This window comes from Salmo trutta, chromosome 8, assembly GCF_901001165.1.
Source record: "Salmo trutta chromosome 8, fSalTru1.1, whole genome shotgun sequence".
Lineage (NCBI taxonomy): Eukaryota > Metazoa > Chordata > Actinopteri > Salmoniformes > Salmonidae > Salmo > Salmo trutta.
Window position 1 is genome coordinate 21,602,945 of NC_042964.1, and position 13,097 is coordinate 21,616,041.

General features: G+C 40.3%; 1 protein-coding gene and 1 pseudogene across 1 annotated transcript in view; one reads left to right on the forward strand and one right to left on the reverse strand.

Moving 5' to 3' along the window:
- LOC115199251 (SLAM family member 8-like) overlaps nucleotides 1-13,097 on the forward strand; it is a 256,891-nt pseudogene that overhangs the window by 93,386 nt on the left and 150,408 nt on the right.
- Nucleotides 1-13,097, reverse strand: part of LOC115198464 (carcinoembryonic antigen-related cell adhesion molecule 5-like) — a 162,080-nt gene that overhangs the window by 5,267 nt on the left and 143,716 nt on the right. The window contains exons 2-7 of the mRNA XM_029760425.1: nucleotides 3,602-3,643; nucleotides 3,166-3,438; nucleotides 2,677-2,940; nucleotides 2,213-2,473; nucleotides 699-983; nucleotides 125-388 (exon numbers count right to left, since the gene is read on the reverse strand). Coding sequence (XP_029616285.1) covers nucleotides 125-388; nucleotides 699-983; nucleotides 2,213-2,473; nucleotides 2,677-2,940; nucleotides 3,166-3,438; nucleotides 3,602-3,643 — 1,389 coding nt within the window. The remainder of the gene's footprint in view (nucleotides 1-124; nucleotides 389-698; nucleotides 984-2,212; nucleotides 2,474-2,676; nucleotides 2,941-3,165; nucleotides 3,439-3,601; nucleotides 3,644-13,097) is intronic.

The window sequence follows — 13,097 nt, forward strand, 5'->3', positions numbered from 1 at the left end:
TTTGTTATTATGGTACCTTACCCCAAAATCTAACTATAGTTTTGTTCCATCATTGATCTCACTGTCTGCTATTTGACCTTATCCTTTCTGTCTTTCTCTTTCAATCCCATAAAAACAGACTTACCTAACACGGTCAATTGTATAGCATTACTTGTCTGGGAGTGTTTTAAGCCATTTCTTTTCTGAAGACCTTCACAGGTATATAGACCATTCTTTGCAGGACTGATTCTGTACTCAGGCTCTGTTTTGGTGTAGACCGACTTCCCACTGTTATAAAAAGCATACTCAATCTCTTCTCCCCCCTGTATGTCACAACTGAGAGTAACAGTCTCCCCACGGAATATCTGGGGCCAGTTGGGTTGGAGGGTCAGAACAGCCACAAGTCTCTCTGCACAGACACAACACAGAGAATAAATATTATCACACACCTTAGAATGTAAAATAATGTTGATCAGCATTCAGCACAACATGACCATATCATAAGTTGTCATTTCTGAACAAACAGTATGAACTGTCTGACTTACCAAGATCTATCAGAATACTGACATATACAGTGATGTCTACACACACACACACACACACACACACACACACACACACACACACACACACACACACACACACACACACACACACACACACACACACACACACACACACACACACACACACACACACACACACACACAGTTACTCACCTTTCACAGTGATAGTGACAGGATCACTGATGATTGTTGATATGGATCTGGACTGGATCTCTCCCTGACACCAGTAGAGACCCTGGTCAGACTCAGCAGCTCTACTGATGGTGAAGGTGGCTCCTGTTGTATTGTGTCTGCCAGACAAGGTCACTACTTTCTTAGTGTTGTCTTTGTACCATGTATAGCTCCACCCACTGTCAGACCCCACTGAACACGTGAGAGTTACTGTCTCTCCAGTGTATGCAGCGTTTGGTGTTATGGTCAGTGTGGCTTTGGGCAGGGCTGTGAGATAAGAGCATGATTTAATGATCTGGATACATGCTTAGCAACATCCAAAGATGTAGCTGTTGTTGGAATGTTTTCTTACTATAAATGTCTATTGTAGGTGTATGTTGTCTTGATTTGGTTTGAATTAAATGTATACATATGTTTTTGTTTTAAAAAATACTTTCACTGTGTAGAATGGTATGAAGATCTTATCCTTCTCAACATTTAAGTAAGTGATGGTTATGTTATTTAACTCACAGGCAACAATGATGGTGAGAGATGAGCTGAGATATGTCTTCTTTGGCTGTGTTGTCCTTGTCCCCTCACACTGGTACTGACCAGCCTGGTCAGGGAGAGAGATGGTGGTGGTTTTACTGGTCGGATTGGGAAGCAGTTGGTTGTCTCTGTGCCAGCGGTACGTCCAGTCTCTGTTGTCTGATATGTCACACTGCAGAGTGACCGTCTCTCCAGAATAGAGAGGACCCCGTGGAGAGGCTTTCACTGAGGCCGTGGGCAGAGCTGTGGAAACACAGTTATATATGAAGACAAATGCAGTCAGTGCAAAAATCTGTCCAACGTATGATCTTACTTCTGTAGGTAGTACTGTAGCTATTCATTTTTCCATTCATACTGACACACAGACCACATCTACATGATTGACTCAATATAAATAGTGTCCATTTTTTTGATAAAAAAAAACACATGAAGTAACTCACCTTTCACAGTGATAGTGACAGGATCACTGATGATTGATGATATGGATCTGGACTGGATCTCTCCCTGACACCAGTAGAGACCCTGGTCAGACTCAGCAGCTCTACTGATGGTGAAGGTGCCTCCTGCTGTAGTGCGTCTGCCAGACAAGGTCACTACTTTCTTAGTGTTGTCTTTGTACCATGTGTAGCACCAGCCACTGTCAGACCCCACTGAACATGTCAGAGTTACTGTCTCTCCAGTGTATGCAGGGTTTGGTGTTATGGTCAGTGTAGCATTGGGCAGGGCTGTAAGAAAAGAGCATAATTTAAAGATCTGGATACATGCTTAGCAACATCCAAAGATTTAGCTGTTGTTGGAACGTTTTCTTACTATAAAAGTCCATTATAGGTGTATGTTGACTTGATTTGGTTTGAATTAAATGTATACATCTGTTTTTGTTTAAAAAAATACTTTCACTGTGTAGAATGGTATGAAGATCTTATCCTTCTCAACATTTAAGGAAGTGATGGTTATGTTATTTAACTCACAGGCAACAATGATGGTGAGAGATGAGCTGAGATATGTCTTCTTGGGCTGTCTTGTCCTTGTCCCTTCACACTGGTACTGACCAGCCTGGTCAGGGAGAGAGATGGTGGTGGTTTTACTGGTCGGATTAGGAAGCAGTTGGTTGTCTCTGTGCCAGCGGTACGTCCAGTCTCTGTTGTCTGATATGTCACACTGCAGAGTGACCGTCTCTCCAGAATAGAGGGGACCCCGTGGAGAGGCTTTCACTGAGGCCGTGGGCAGAGCTGTGGAAACACAGTTAAATATGAAGGCAAATGCAGTCAGAGCACAAATCTCTCCAACGTATGATCATACTTCTGTAGGTAGTACTGTAACTATTCATTTTTCCATTCATACTAACACACAGACCACATCTACATGATTGACTCAAAATTGGCTCAAAATTCAGAAAGTCCAGATAGGGATTGAAGGTTCATAGCGAGCTCACCGGTGACGCTAATGTGGAGAGATGAGCTGAGATATGAATTTTGGGGCCGTATTGTCCTTGTCCCCTGACACTGGTACTGACCAGCCTGGTCAGAGAGAGAGATGGTGGTTGTTTTACTGGTTTGACTGGAAAGCCGTTCTTTATTTATTAACCAGTGGTACGTCCAGTCTCTGTAGTTTGATATGTCACACCGCAGCTTGACTGTGTCTCCGGAATACAGTGTCTCCTGGTTAGTGACCATCTTCACCGAGGCTGTAGGCAGAGCTGTGGAAACAGTTTGTCATCAATCAGTTAAAAGTATGATCTTAGTACCATACACCATATTTCTTCAATTATTACATGAAAGGAGAATTAATTAAAGTAAGAATCTCAACTGCAATAGTAGACAGACCTTTTTAAAACGACAAAATAGCGTCCTTAAAATGGGCCTAATGTCAAGTGGTTATGGACAAGGAGGCAGTGATGTGAATGAGAGATAAGATGACTTACCTGTCACTGTCAGTCTGACTGCATCACTCCACTTAGAATACATCCCATTATCAATATGTTTACCCAGACACCTGTAGACACCATTGTCTGAAATCTTAACCTCACTGATCTCATATTCATGCTTCCTACTGATTGAGTCTACATCATCCTTGCGCCATGTGTATTTCCAGTCAGTGACTTCTCCCCTCTGTATGATACATCTGAGAGTGACAGACTCTCCAATGAATATCTGGGAGGATTTGGGGTGTATGGTCAGAACAGCCTTTGCCTGTCCTGCACAACATAAAACCAGCATGAAACAATTTCTTTACACATGTTATTTTGAGACACTCAAAACACAAAATATGTCTATACAAAAGCAGCTTTAAAAATATCAAATAAAACATTTGATGAAGCATTAAGAGATGAAGGCTTGATTAAGTGTACAAATATTTACCATCATCTTTAGAGTGTCCAGAGTAGATGTGTGTACTCAGCACTACAACAAAGAAAGTCACATTGCTCCAATATTAGATTGAAATAAATAACAATACGCCATATTCATGTTACTGATTACTAAATCAATCCTGTAATTTATTTTAAAGGTACAATCTAAGATTTTTACACACATGTTGGATCTTTCAATTAATTATAGAAATGTATTCTTGAAGAGGACAACTTTTAATTCCCTCAACTGTCTTATCCCATCATAAACCCAAAAATATGGTAACTTTATGACAATTATTGTAAACAATGTAGATGAATGAATTTCCTTAGCCCCATCCCTCAGCCATATACCACAAAAAGTGTCAGGGTGGCCATTTTGTGGCAATTTGAATTACGGACTGCAGAGTTAAATGGCAGCTAACTTCCCGTGTTCTGCACACAGATAGACCAAAAACACCATTCATTCATCTCAGTTTACTATAACTGTAGTGAAGGAAGTCTCAACCATTTACAATAATCACTTCTTGATTATACAACACATCCAACAAATATTGCATTTTATATTCCTATAGCACATTTTGCAACCACTGAGTTGGCACCACTCTTTAGTTCCTGAGTGATGACTTGGTTAAATGCACACCACCACACTAACCAGGTCTGCATGGCATCGGCTATACAAGCTCAGGTTCTCACAGTGATGCAACATCAATGTAGAATGGTCACTTTCTTACTTCATATCTACACCATATTTGCTGCAGTTTCCTTTGAGTGACATTTACTAATAGTTTCTCAATAAGTGCTAAAACACCAAAAACAAAGCTAAAGAATGAAACTGTCTTCATATCGATTAATGTCTTATTCCTTTTTCCCTTAAATTCTTAGTAAATGAGGTAATTAGTGTTCATAAACAAACACACTAACTCAGTACTTACATAGTAGCAAACAGAGCAAGGTGTGCTCCATTCTGTCCCCACAGACAAGTGATTTTCTCTACAACTACAGTCCTTCTAACAAACCCCTCTACTTCCTATATGATGACAGTCTGCTTAGATCACACCACATCATGCTTAGATCACACCTCTTCACCGTACACAGAAAAGCAGAGAAATATTCTAGAGAATTGTAAAAATAGATAGATAGTGTAGGCCTTCCCTCAAACCTTTGCTCAGTTGTAAGGGGGCAAGCCAAGCCAGCTAACCTCACAATGGAAATGGACATCTCCAGCCACATCTCTCTCACTCACTCACTCACTCACTCACTCACTCACTCACTCACTCACTCACTCACTCACACACTCACTCACTCACTCACTCACTCACTCACTCACACACACACACACACACACACACACACACACACACACACACACACACACACACACACACACACACACACACACACACAACCTCAGATGGCTCTGTTATGAGTAATACGTTTAGCTACTGTCTACATAGATATGTTTGTTATTGTGTTGTTTATGGTTGTATTTAAATTTGTCTGTATTTGTGATGTGTATCAGGGCTATTGTTCATGTACTGTATTGTGTGTGTCTTGTGTTTGTGTGTATATTGTTTGTGTTTGTCTATTGTTTATTATTTTCATAATGTTTTACTTTTTTTCACTTGCTTTTCTTATGTAAATTATATTTTTACTTATTTATTTTTATGTACATGATTTTTGTTACTTTTTTGGGAGTATTTTCTAAAAACTGCATTGTTGGTTAAGGGCTTGTAAGTAAAGTGTAGAGTGTGGGACACATGTACAACATGTGTGAAGAAACCAACATGGGGAGAGAAAGGTTACAGGGGAAAGCAGTTACAGACTTCACCTTTAGTTGGTATGCTATGGTAAACATCTGGGGTTTCCTATCGCCCCCTTCAGGGACAGGCCTGTAACTACTCCACATGCTTGTGGATCACATTTTTACATTTTACATTTTAGTCATTTAGCAGACGCTCTTATCCAGAGCGACTTACAGTAGTGAATGCATACGTTTCATTTCATACATGTATTTTATTTTTTTCTGTGCTGGCCCCCCGTGGGAATCAAACCCACAACCCTGGCATTGCAAACACCATGCTCTACCAACTGACCTACAGGGAATGCCACAATATCGAAACTAATCAATCAATCAATCCAATTTTATTTATAAAGCCCTTTTACATCAGCAGATATCACGCTTTACAGAAACCCAGCCTAAAACACCAAACAGCAAGCAATGCAGATGTAGAAGCACGGTGGCTTCGAGGGGTGGCCAGTCCTCTTCTGGCTGTGCCGGGTGGAGATTATAAGGGTACATGGCCATTAAGGCCAGATTGTTCTTCAAGATGTTCAAATGTTCATAGATTACCAGCAGGGTCAAATGACAGTGGTTGTAGAGGGTGCAACAGGTCTGTACCTCAGAAGTAAATGTCAGTTGGCTTTTCATAGCTGAGCATTTCGAAGTCGAGACAGCAGGTACGGTAGAGAGAGAGTCGAAACAGCAGGTCCAGGACAAGGTAGCACGTCAGGTGAACTGGTCAGGGTACCATAGCCGGAGGCAGAAAAGGGGAGGGGGGTGATTAGGGGTATGCGCAATGTGCCCAAAAAATTTGATTCACACATTTATAAAAAATATATATTTTCTTTTCTTTTCACGTTTTCAAACAGTCTAGAAGCGTCTTATATGTTGAGCTACCGAATGGCTAGGACAGGCAAGCCCCATACTATTGTGGAGCACTTAATTCTGCCTGCTGCCGTGGATATGGCTGGGACAATGCTGGGGGGAAAGGCCCAAAAAACTATACAGACAATGACTTCATCAAACAATACTGTTTCATGACGCATCAGTGTCATGGCAAGAGATGCTTTCAAACAACTACTGCTTTGCATACAAGCCAGTGAATTCTATGCGTTACAGCTGGATGAGTCAACAAATGTGGCGGGCCTGGCATAGTCCCTGGTATATGTCCATTACGTTTATGTGGGGTCAATTAAGGAAGACATCCTCTTCTGCAAACCACTGGAAACCAGGACAACAGGAGAGGATATTTTTTAAGTAATGGACAGCTTTGTGACATCAAATGGACTTTGGTGGTCAAGACGTGTTGGTGTCTGTACTGATGGGGTAAAAGCCATTACAGGGAGACATAGTGGAGTGTTAACGCGTGTGCAAGCAGTTGCTCCCGACGCCACTTGTAACGCTTTTACAACATATAGAAGTGAGCTAGTTATCAAGGGGCAAAGTATTGACATGTTTTTTTAAATTGAGAGACAAGCTTAAAGTTTTCTTTACTGACCATAATTTTCACTTGTCTGACTGCTTGCATGATGACGAGTTTCTCACACGACTGGCCTATCTGGGTGATGTTTTTTCTCGCCTGAATGATCTGAATCTAGGATTACAGGGACTCTCCGCAAAAATGTTCAATGTGCTGGACAAAATTGAGCCTATGATTAAGAAGTTGGAGCTCCTCTCTGTCTGCATTAACAAGGACAACACACAGGTCTTTTCATCATTGTATGATTTTTTGTGTGCTAATAAACTCAAGCTTACGGACAATGCCAAATGTGATATAGCGAAGCACCTGAGTGACTTGGGTGCGCAATTACGCAGGTATTTTCCCGAAACAGATAACACAAACAGCTGGATTCGTTATCCCTTTCATGCCCTGCCTCCAGTCCACTTACCGATAACTGAACAAGAGAGCCTCATTGAAATTTCAACAAGCAGTTCTGTGTATTTAATCAGAAGCCATTTCTGGATTGGGCTGCTCTCAGAGTATCCTGCCTTGGCAAATCGCGCTGTTAAGACACTGATGACCTTTGCAACCACGTACCTATGTGAGAGTGTATTCTTGGCCCTTACTAGCATGGCAACTAAATATAGCCACAGACTGTGTGTGGAAAATGATTTAAGACTGAGACTCTCCAAAACAACCCAACATTGCAGAGTTATGTGCATCCTTTCAAGCATACCCTTCTCATTAACCTGTGGTGAGTTATTCACCATTTTTGATGAACAAATAAGGTTTTATTTGTAAGATGGTTAAATAAAGAGCAAAATGATTGATTATTATTGTATTATTATTTGGTGCCATTGCCCTATATTAGCTCTTTATCACTTCCATGAGCCGGGTTTTGAGAAAAACTCACTCTCATTCTTATCATTAATAAATGTATCGTATAGTGTGTGTATGGCAGGCTTACAATGATGGCAAAAAATAACATTTGAGAGTACGCTGACCCTGGTGCTAGAGGGGGTACGCAGCTGGAGTTTGAATGTTTGAAGGGGTACGGGACTATAAAAAGTTTGGGAACCACTGGTGTAGACCAATTAGGGTTTCCAATCTCTCCAAAATAATGTGGTGATCGATGATGTCAAAAGCAGCACTCAGGTCTAGGAGCACGAGGACAGATGCAGAGCCTTGGTCTGACACCATTAAAATGTAATTTACCACCTTCACGAGTGCAGTCTCAGTGCTATGATGGGGTCTAAAACCACACTGAAGCATTTCGTATACATTATATTTCTTCAAGTAGGCAGTGAGTTGCTGTGCAACAGATTTCTCTAAAATGTATGAGTGGAATGTTAGACTCGATATCTGCTGATAGTTTTCTATGTTTTCAGGGTCAAGGTTTGGCTTTTTCCAGAGAGGCTTTATCACTGCCACTTTTAGTGAGTTTGGTACACATCTGTTGGATAGGGCGCCATTTATTATGTTCAACATACGAGGGCCAAGCACGGGAAGTAGCTCTTTCAGTAGTTTAGTTGGAATAGGGTCCAGTATGCAGCTTGAGGGTTTATGGGCCATGACTATTTTAATAAATGTGTCGAGATAGGATTAAAAAACTTGATTGACTCTATTGATCCTAGGTCCTGGCAGTTCTGTGCAGACTCAGGACAACTGAGCTTTGGAGAAATATGAAGATTCAAAGAGTCCGTAATTTGCTTTCTGATGATCATCATCTTTTCATCGAAGAAGTTCATGAATTCATCACTGCTGAAGCAAAAACCATCCTCTCTTGTTGAATGCTGATGTTTAGTTTAGCTGTCAACTCTTGTCATTTTAATCCGTTTCACATTTGCTAGCTACCTTTTAGATCGAAGCCCAAATAGAATGATAAAAGATAAGATGATAGAAGCCCATCTCCTACTGTAAATAACCTACACACTGTGTGTGTGTGTAGCCAGCCAGCCAGGTAGAAAAATGGCAGAAAAATAAAAGACGGACATCAGAGTATTTTTCAGTACACCAAAACGTAAAGAACCCTAGTAGCCTAATATCTCAAAGACTAGCTGATAAAATGTTCATAAGAAAGAAATGAAATTCTAATGGAAATGTTTCACAATGATGTCATTAGGCAGAGCAGGCAACAGATGGCACACAGACAGCAGAGTTGGGGACAGATATGCAGGGACAGACTGGCAGAGACGGAGTCTCAGGTAAGTTTGTTGAGTCTTTGTTTGGCAACATTATGAAAGGTTCTCAATTTTTTTGACTTGTAAAATAGGAACATAATTGGAAAATGCCATGGATACCCCCACTCTCAACTTAAACTGGTGACTGAACTAAGATTTGTTAAAGGCAATGGTATTGCTGTTGTGAGTAGTTGTGTAGTTTTGGGTACCGGTAGTTAGGAGTACGGCAAACACCTTATTTCTTTGGTTCCTCAATATACATTTACCATATTACAATGTAGGCTATGTGTTACAGCACTACTTTTGGTGTCCCCCTCAGGAATTGCTCTTGAGAAAATTTCATGTAATTGTCCCCCCCAAAGTTGATATCAGATTTTTGCCCCTGGATGTGGCATGTAAACCAGGAGTTTCAGACCAGTGTGTTAGGGTGTAACTCGGCCCTCAAAGGCTTTAAGATATTTGTAATGAGTTTAATTTAAAGATAACATATTCACTTAGACTCTCCCTTGGTAAAGGCTATAGTACTGAAAACCATTCAATACAACAATCATGTCTCTGTCACTAACAAATACAGTCATGGGTGGTAATTACAATTCACTCTAAATGCAAGGCACTCAACATATTAAAGGTATAAAAAAAAATTAAATCTGTGAACGGAATATTTTTGGGAATTAATTGAATTCTATCTGGTTATTGGCACAGACATCAATGCCATGTTGGACATGAGGACAAATCAAATAAGAACAACTACAATTCACATTTAACAAAGGCTCTACAGCAAATGCTCTCTGATTACAACCTCATTGATGCCTGGCGAGCACATAATCCTAATGCAAAATAGTACACTTTCTATTCACAGGCATAAATCAACCTCACTAATCAATGTAATACTATTAACTACAACATTTTCTTTAATCTAGAAAATAGAAATTTGACGTATGAGCTTGTCTATATCACCACGCCTACTACACATTTCAGAATCTCCTAATTGTAACCAGGGAAGTCAGTTAAGAACAAATTCTTAATTTCAATGACGGCCTAGGAACATTGGGTTAACTGCCTTGTTCAGGGGCAGAACGACAGATTTTTACCTTGTCAGCTCGGGGATTCAATCTTGCAACCTTTCGGTTACTAGTCCAACACTCTAACCACTAGGCTACCTGCCGCCCTACCATAAATGAACCCTACCATAGCCATACCACCAGGAGAAAGACAACTGGAAAATTTGATGGATATTTAACAAAGCATGGTGAGTAAGGTCAGTATAATACCACAATACCTGTGTTATAGTGTAAAGATCATCAGCCATGGTTATGGATATAAATAAGAATGATGTCAAAATAGGATGCAAAAATGGTGATAACAGCCTACTGTGAACCTTCAGAGTGATGGTCTTACTGTCAATCTGACCTTTGTCCCCTTCACCTGTAAGTAGAAAATCCCCTGAGTCTTGCAGTGTCAGTTCTCTGACTGTTAAACTGAAGTTTTTGGTGCTCATCTTTAGTCTCCCCTCAAACTGGGATCCAGGTGAATATACAACTTCTGAGATGAATTCTGCAATATCTTTTCCCATATACTTCCACACCAAGGATTTGAAATGTTCCCTCTCTAAGCCTGCCAGCAGCTCCACGGAGTCCCCCACTCTCTTGTTGATTATCAGAGGAACACCTACACCTGAAACACACAAATACACACGTTATTCTGACATCAATCAATGGTTGCACACTATATTACATATTATTCATGTAGTACAATGTAGCAAGTGTTGTAGTTACTCATTGTTACACTGTAATACTTGTAACAGTGTGACTGCAATACTTGTTACAGTGTGTCTACATGAATAATTACACAATAATAAACTGCAATGCAAAGTCCTACCTAATCAATAATAGATTATAATGGATTGGATTTATATAGCACATTTCCAGGTTTCATTTATGCTGTACGTGGCACTTTACATATTATAACCTTATATCTTTACGTATCTGAGTGTGTGGGTCCTTTTTGACTTCATTAAAGTCCCCTCCTCCCCCACATTCAGTAGAACAGGATGAGATGACAGGAAAAGAGAAGTGGAGGTGGATCTGATAACCCCTCCTCAGCTCACAAGAACAAATACCAATGTGTTTACTGTGTAATTATTCACCAGAAATGCATAATATACTGCATGGGCAACATTATAATTACATATCAGTCTGAAGTAATGTTTTATTAACCCTTACACTAAAAAATGTCAATGAATTAAGAAAAAAATAAAGTTACAGTTCATTGATGTATTAAAGACGTAACTGCAGTTATCCTAGTCTGGCAATGTATCATATTATGTAATAGAAACAGTAATTTGATACAGTCCCATATCGCCTTAAGTTTAATGAATGACAGCCATTAGGCACAGGGTCATAAGATCTGTTGCGTTCTAGAAGTACTGCAACAGCTGCTGACCCAACCACACCATTGGCACTCACTCAAAACTGCAGAATACATACATTATGATATGTTCCTGAATACAGGTATTATGTAGGTGTTAGCAAACAGTAATAAAGCAAAAGATTCTAAATATCCAACCAATCACTGATGACTTGGCATTCTACAGTCAACACACACCATGTAAAGACCAACAATGACGTTAGAGAAAGCTGACGGTTTTCATTACTTTATCATGCAAGCAAGCACATGTAATAGATCCTGTTTGGGGATGATTCTAACCTCTTGTTTTCACATTAGAATTAGGAGACCGTTGAAAAGACCCTAAGCAGCCAACTGACTAAAGTCAGTATGTGGTTATCCATTTAGGCAAGACAGAATGGGTCCTGTTTGGGTCCAAACACAAAGTGAAAAACTCTCCAACTTCTCAGTCAAGTTTAATGGTGTGGCGATGAAGGAAAACTTCACTGTTTCATACATTGGGATGTGAACTGGACCAACACATGACATGCGAACTTGTGGCTCTGAAGGCCATTGGGTATGTTCTCTCCAGGACAAAGTTCCTGGGAAGGGTAGCCAAGTTCCTGGATAGAGAGACTATGAGGACCCTGGCAACATCTCTGATACAGTGCCACTATGACTATGTTTGTATCTCATACTTCAGTGGCATAACAACAAATCTGAAGGACAAACTTCAAACGGCCCAAAACAAACTAATGAGAATTATACTCAAGCTCAGCCATAGAGACGCACGTTGGTCCTAATCATTTCAGGGAACTGAACTGGCTTCCAGTTGATCTGGTGGTGGTGCAGATTAAACTGTTGATGGTTTTTAAAGTGATACATGACCTTTCCCCAGTTACCTGTCTGGTTATTTTAATTTCATTAGAGACTCTCATAGCCATCACACCAGAGCCAGTGTTGCCAATATGAGACAGCTGCTCTATAGGTGTCACGCCTGCCCCCGCTCCCCAGCATTACGCACTCCTGCCACCATCATTACTCAACCTCATCCAGCGATTATTGGACTCAGCTGGACTCAATCATTTATGTCATTACCTCCCCTATATCTGTCTGGTTCCCCGCTCTATTCCCTGTTGCAGCATTGATTGTCATGTCCTTGTTTTCCCGTGTGCTGACGCTGTGCCTGTCTTGTTTCATGTCTGTTAATTAAATGTTCAACTCCCCGTACCTGCTTCTCGACTCCAGCCTTGGTCGTTACAATAGGAGCATGGCTGGAAGAAGCTATTTACTTAACACTGGTGCAGTGGAATGGTGTACCAAACCATATTAAAACCATGAATAAGCTTGGGAGTTTTATGATTAACCTTAAGAAACTGTGCAAGAAAGAATAATTGTTTCAATGCTTTTACGGTTTCCTCCCTATTAATGAGACATATTTGAGATATATTGTGTTTTCATGTTACCTTGTGTATTTTTTTTTTTTCAAGAGGACCACAATGGGGATACGTTTTTTAACCTGTTTGTGTCATCCTCGTTGCGGTTTTATTGTGTTTAAAATGTTTAAATAAATAAAAATAGTTACAAAACTTACCATAGTGGAGGTTGGAGAGTAGGAGAAGTAGTATTCCCTGTTTGGAGAAGCAGGAGAAGGGACCATCAGACATCTCTTTAAGGCGTTGACTGTTTCCTCTGGCTGTATGTCCTTATCTATCACTGT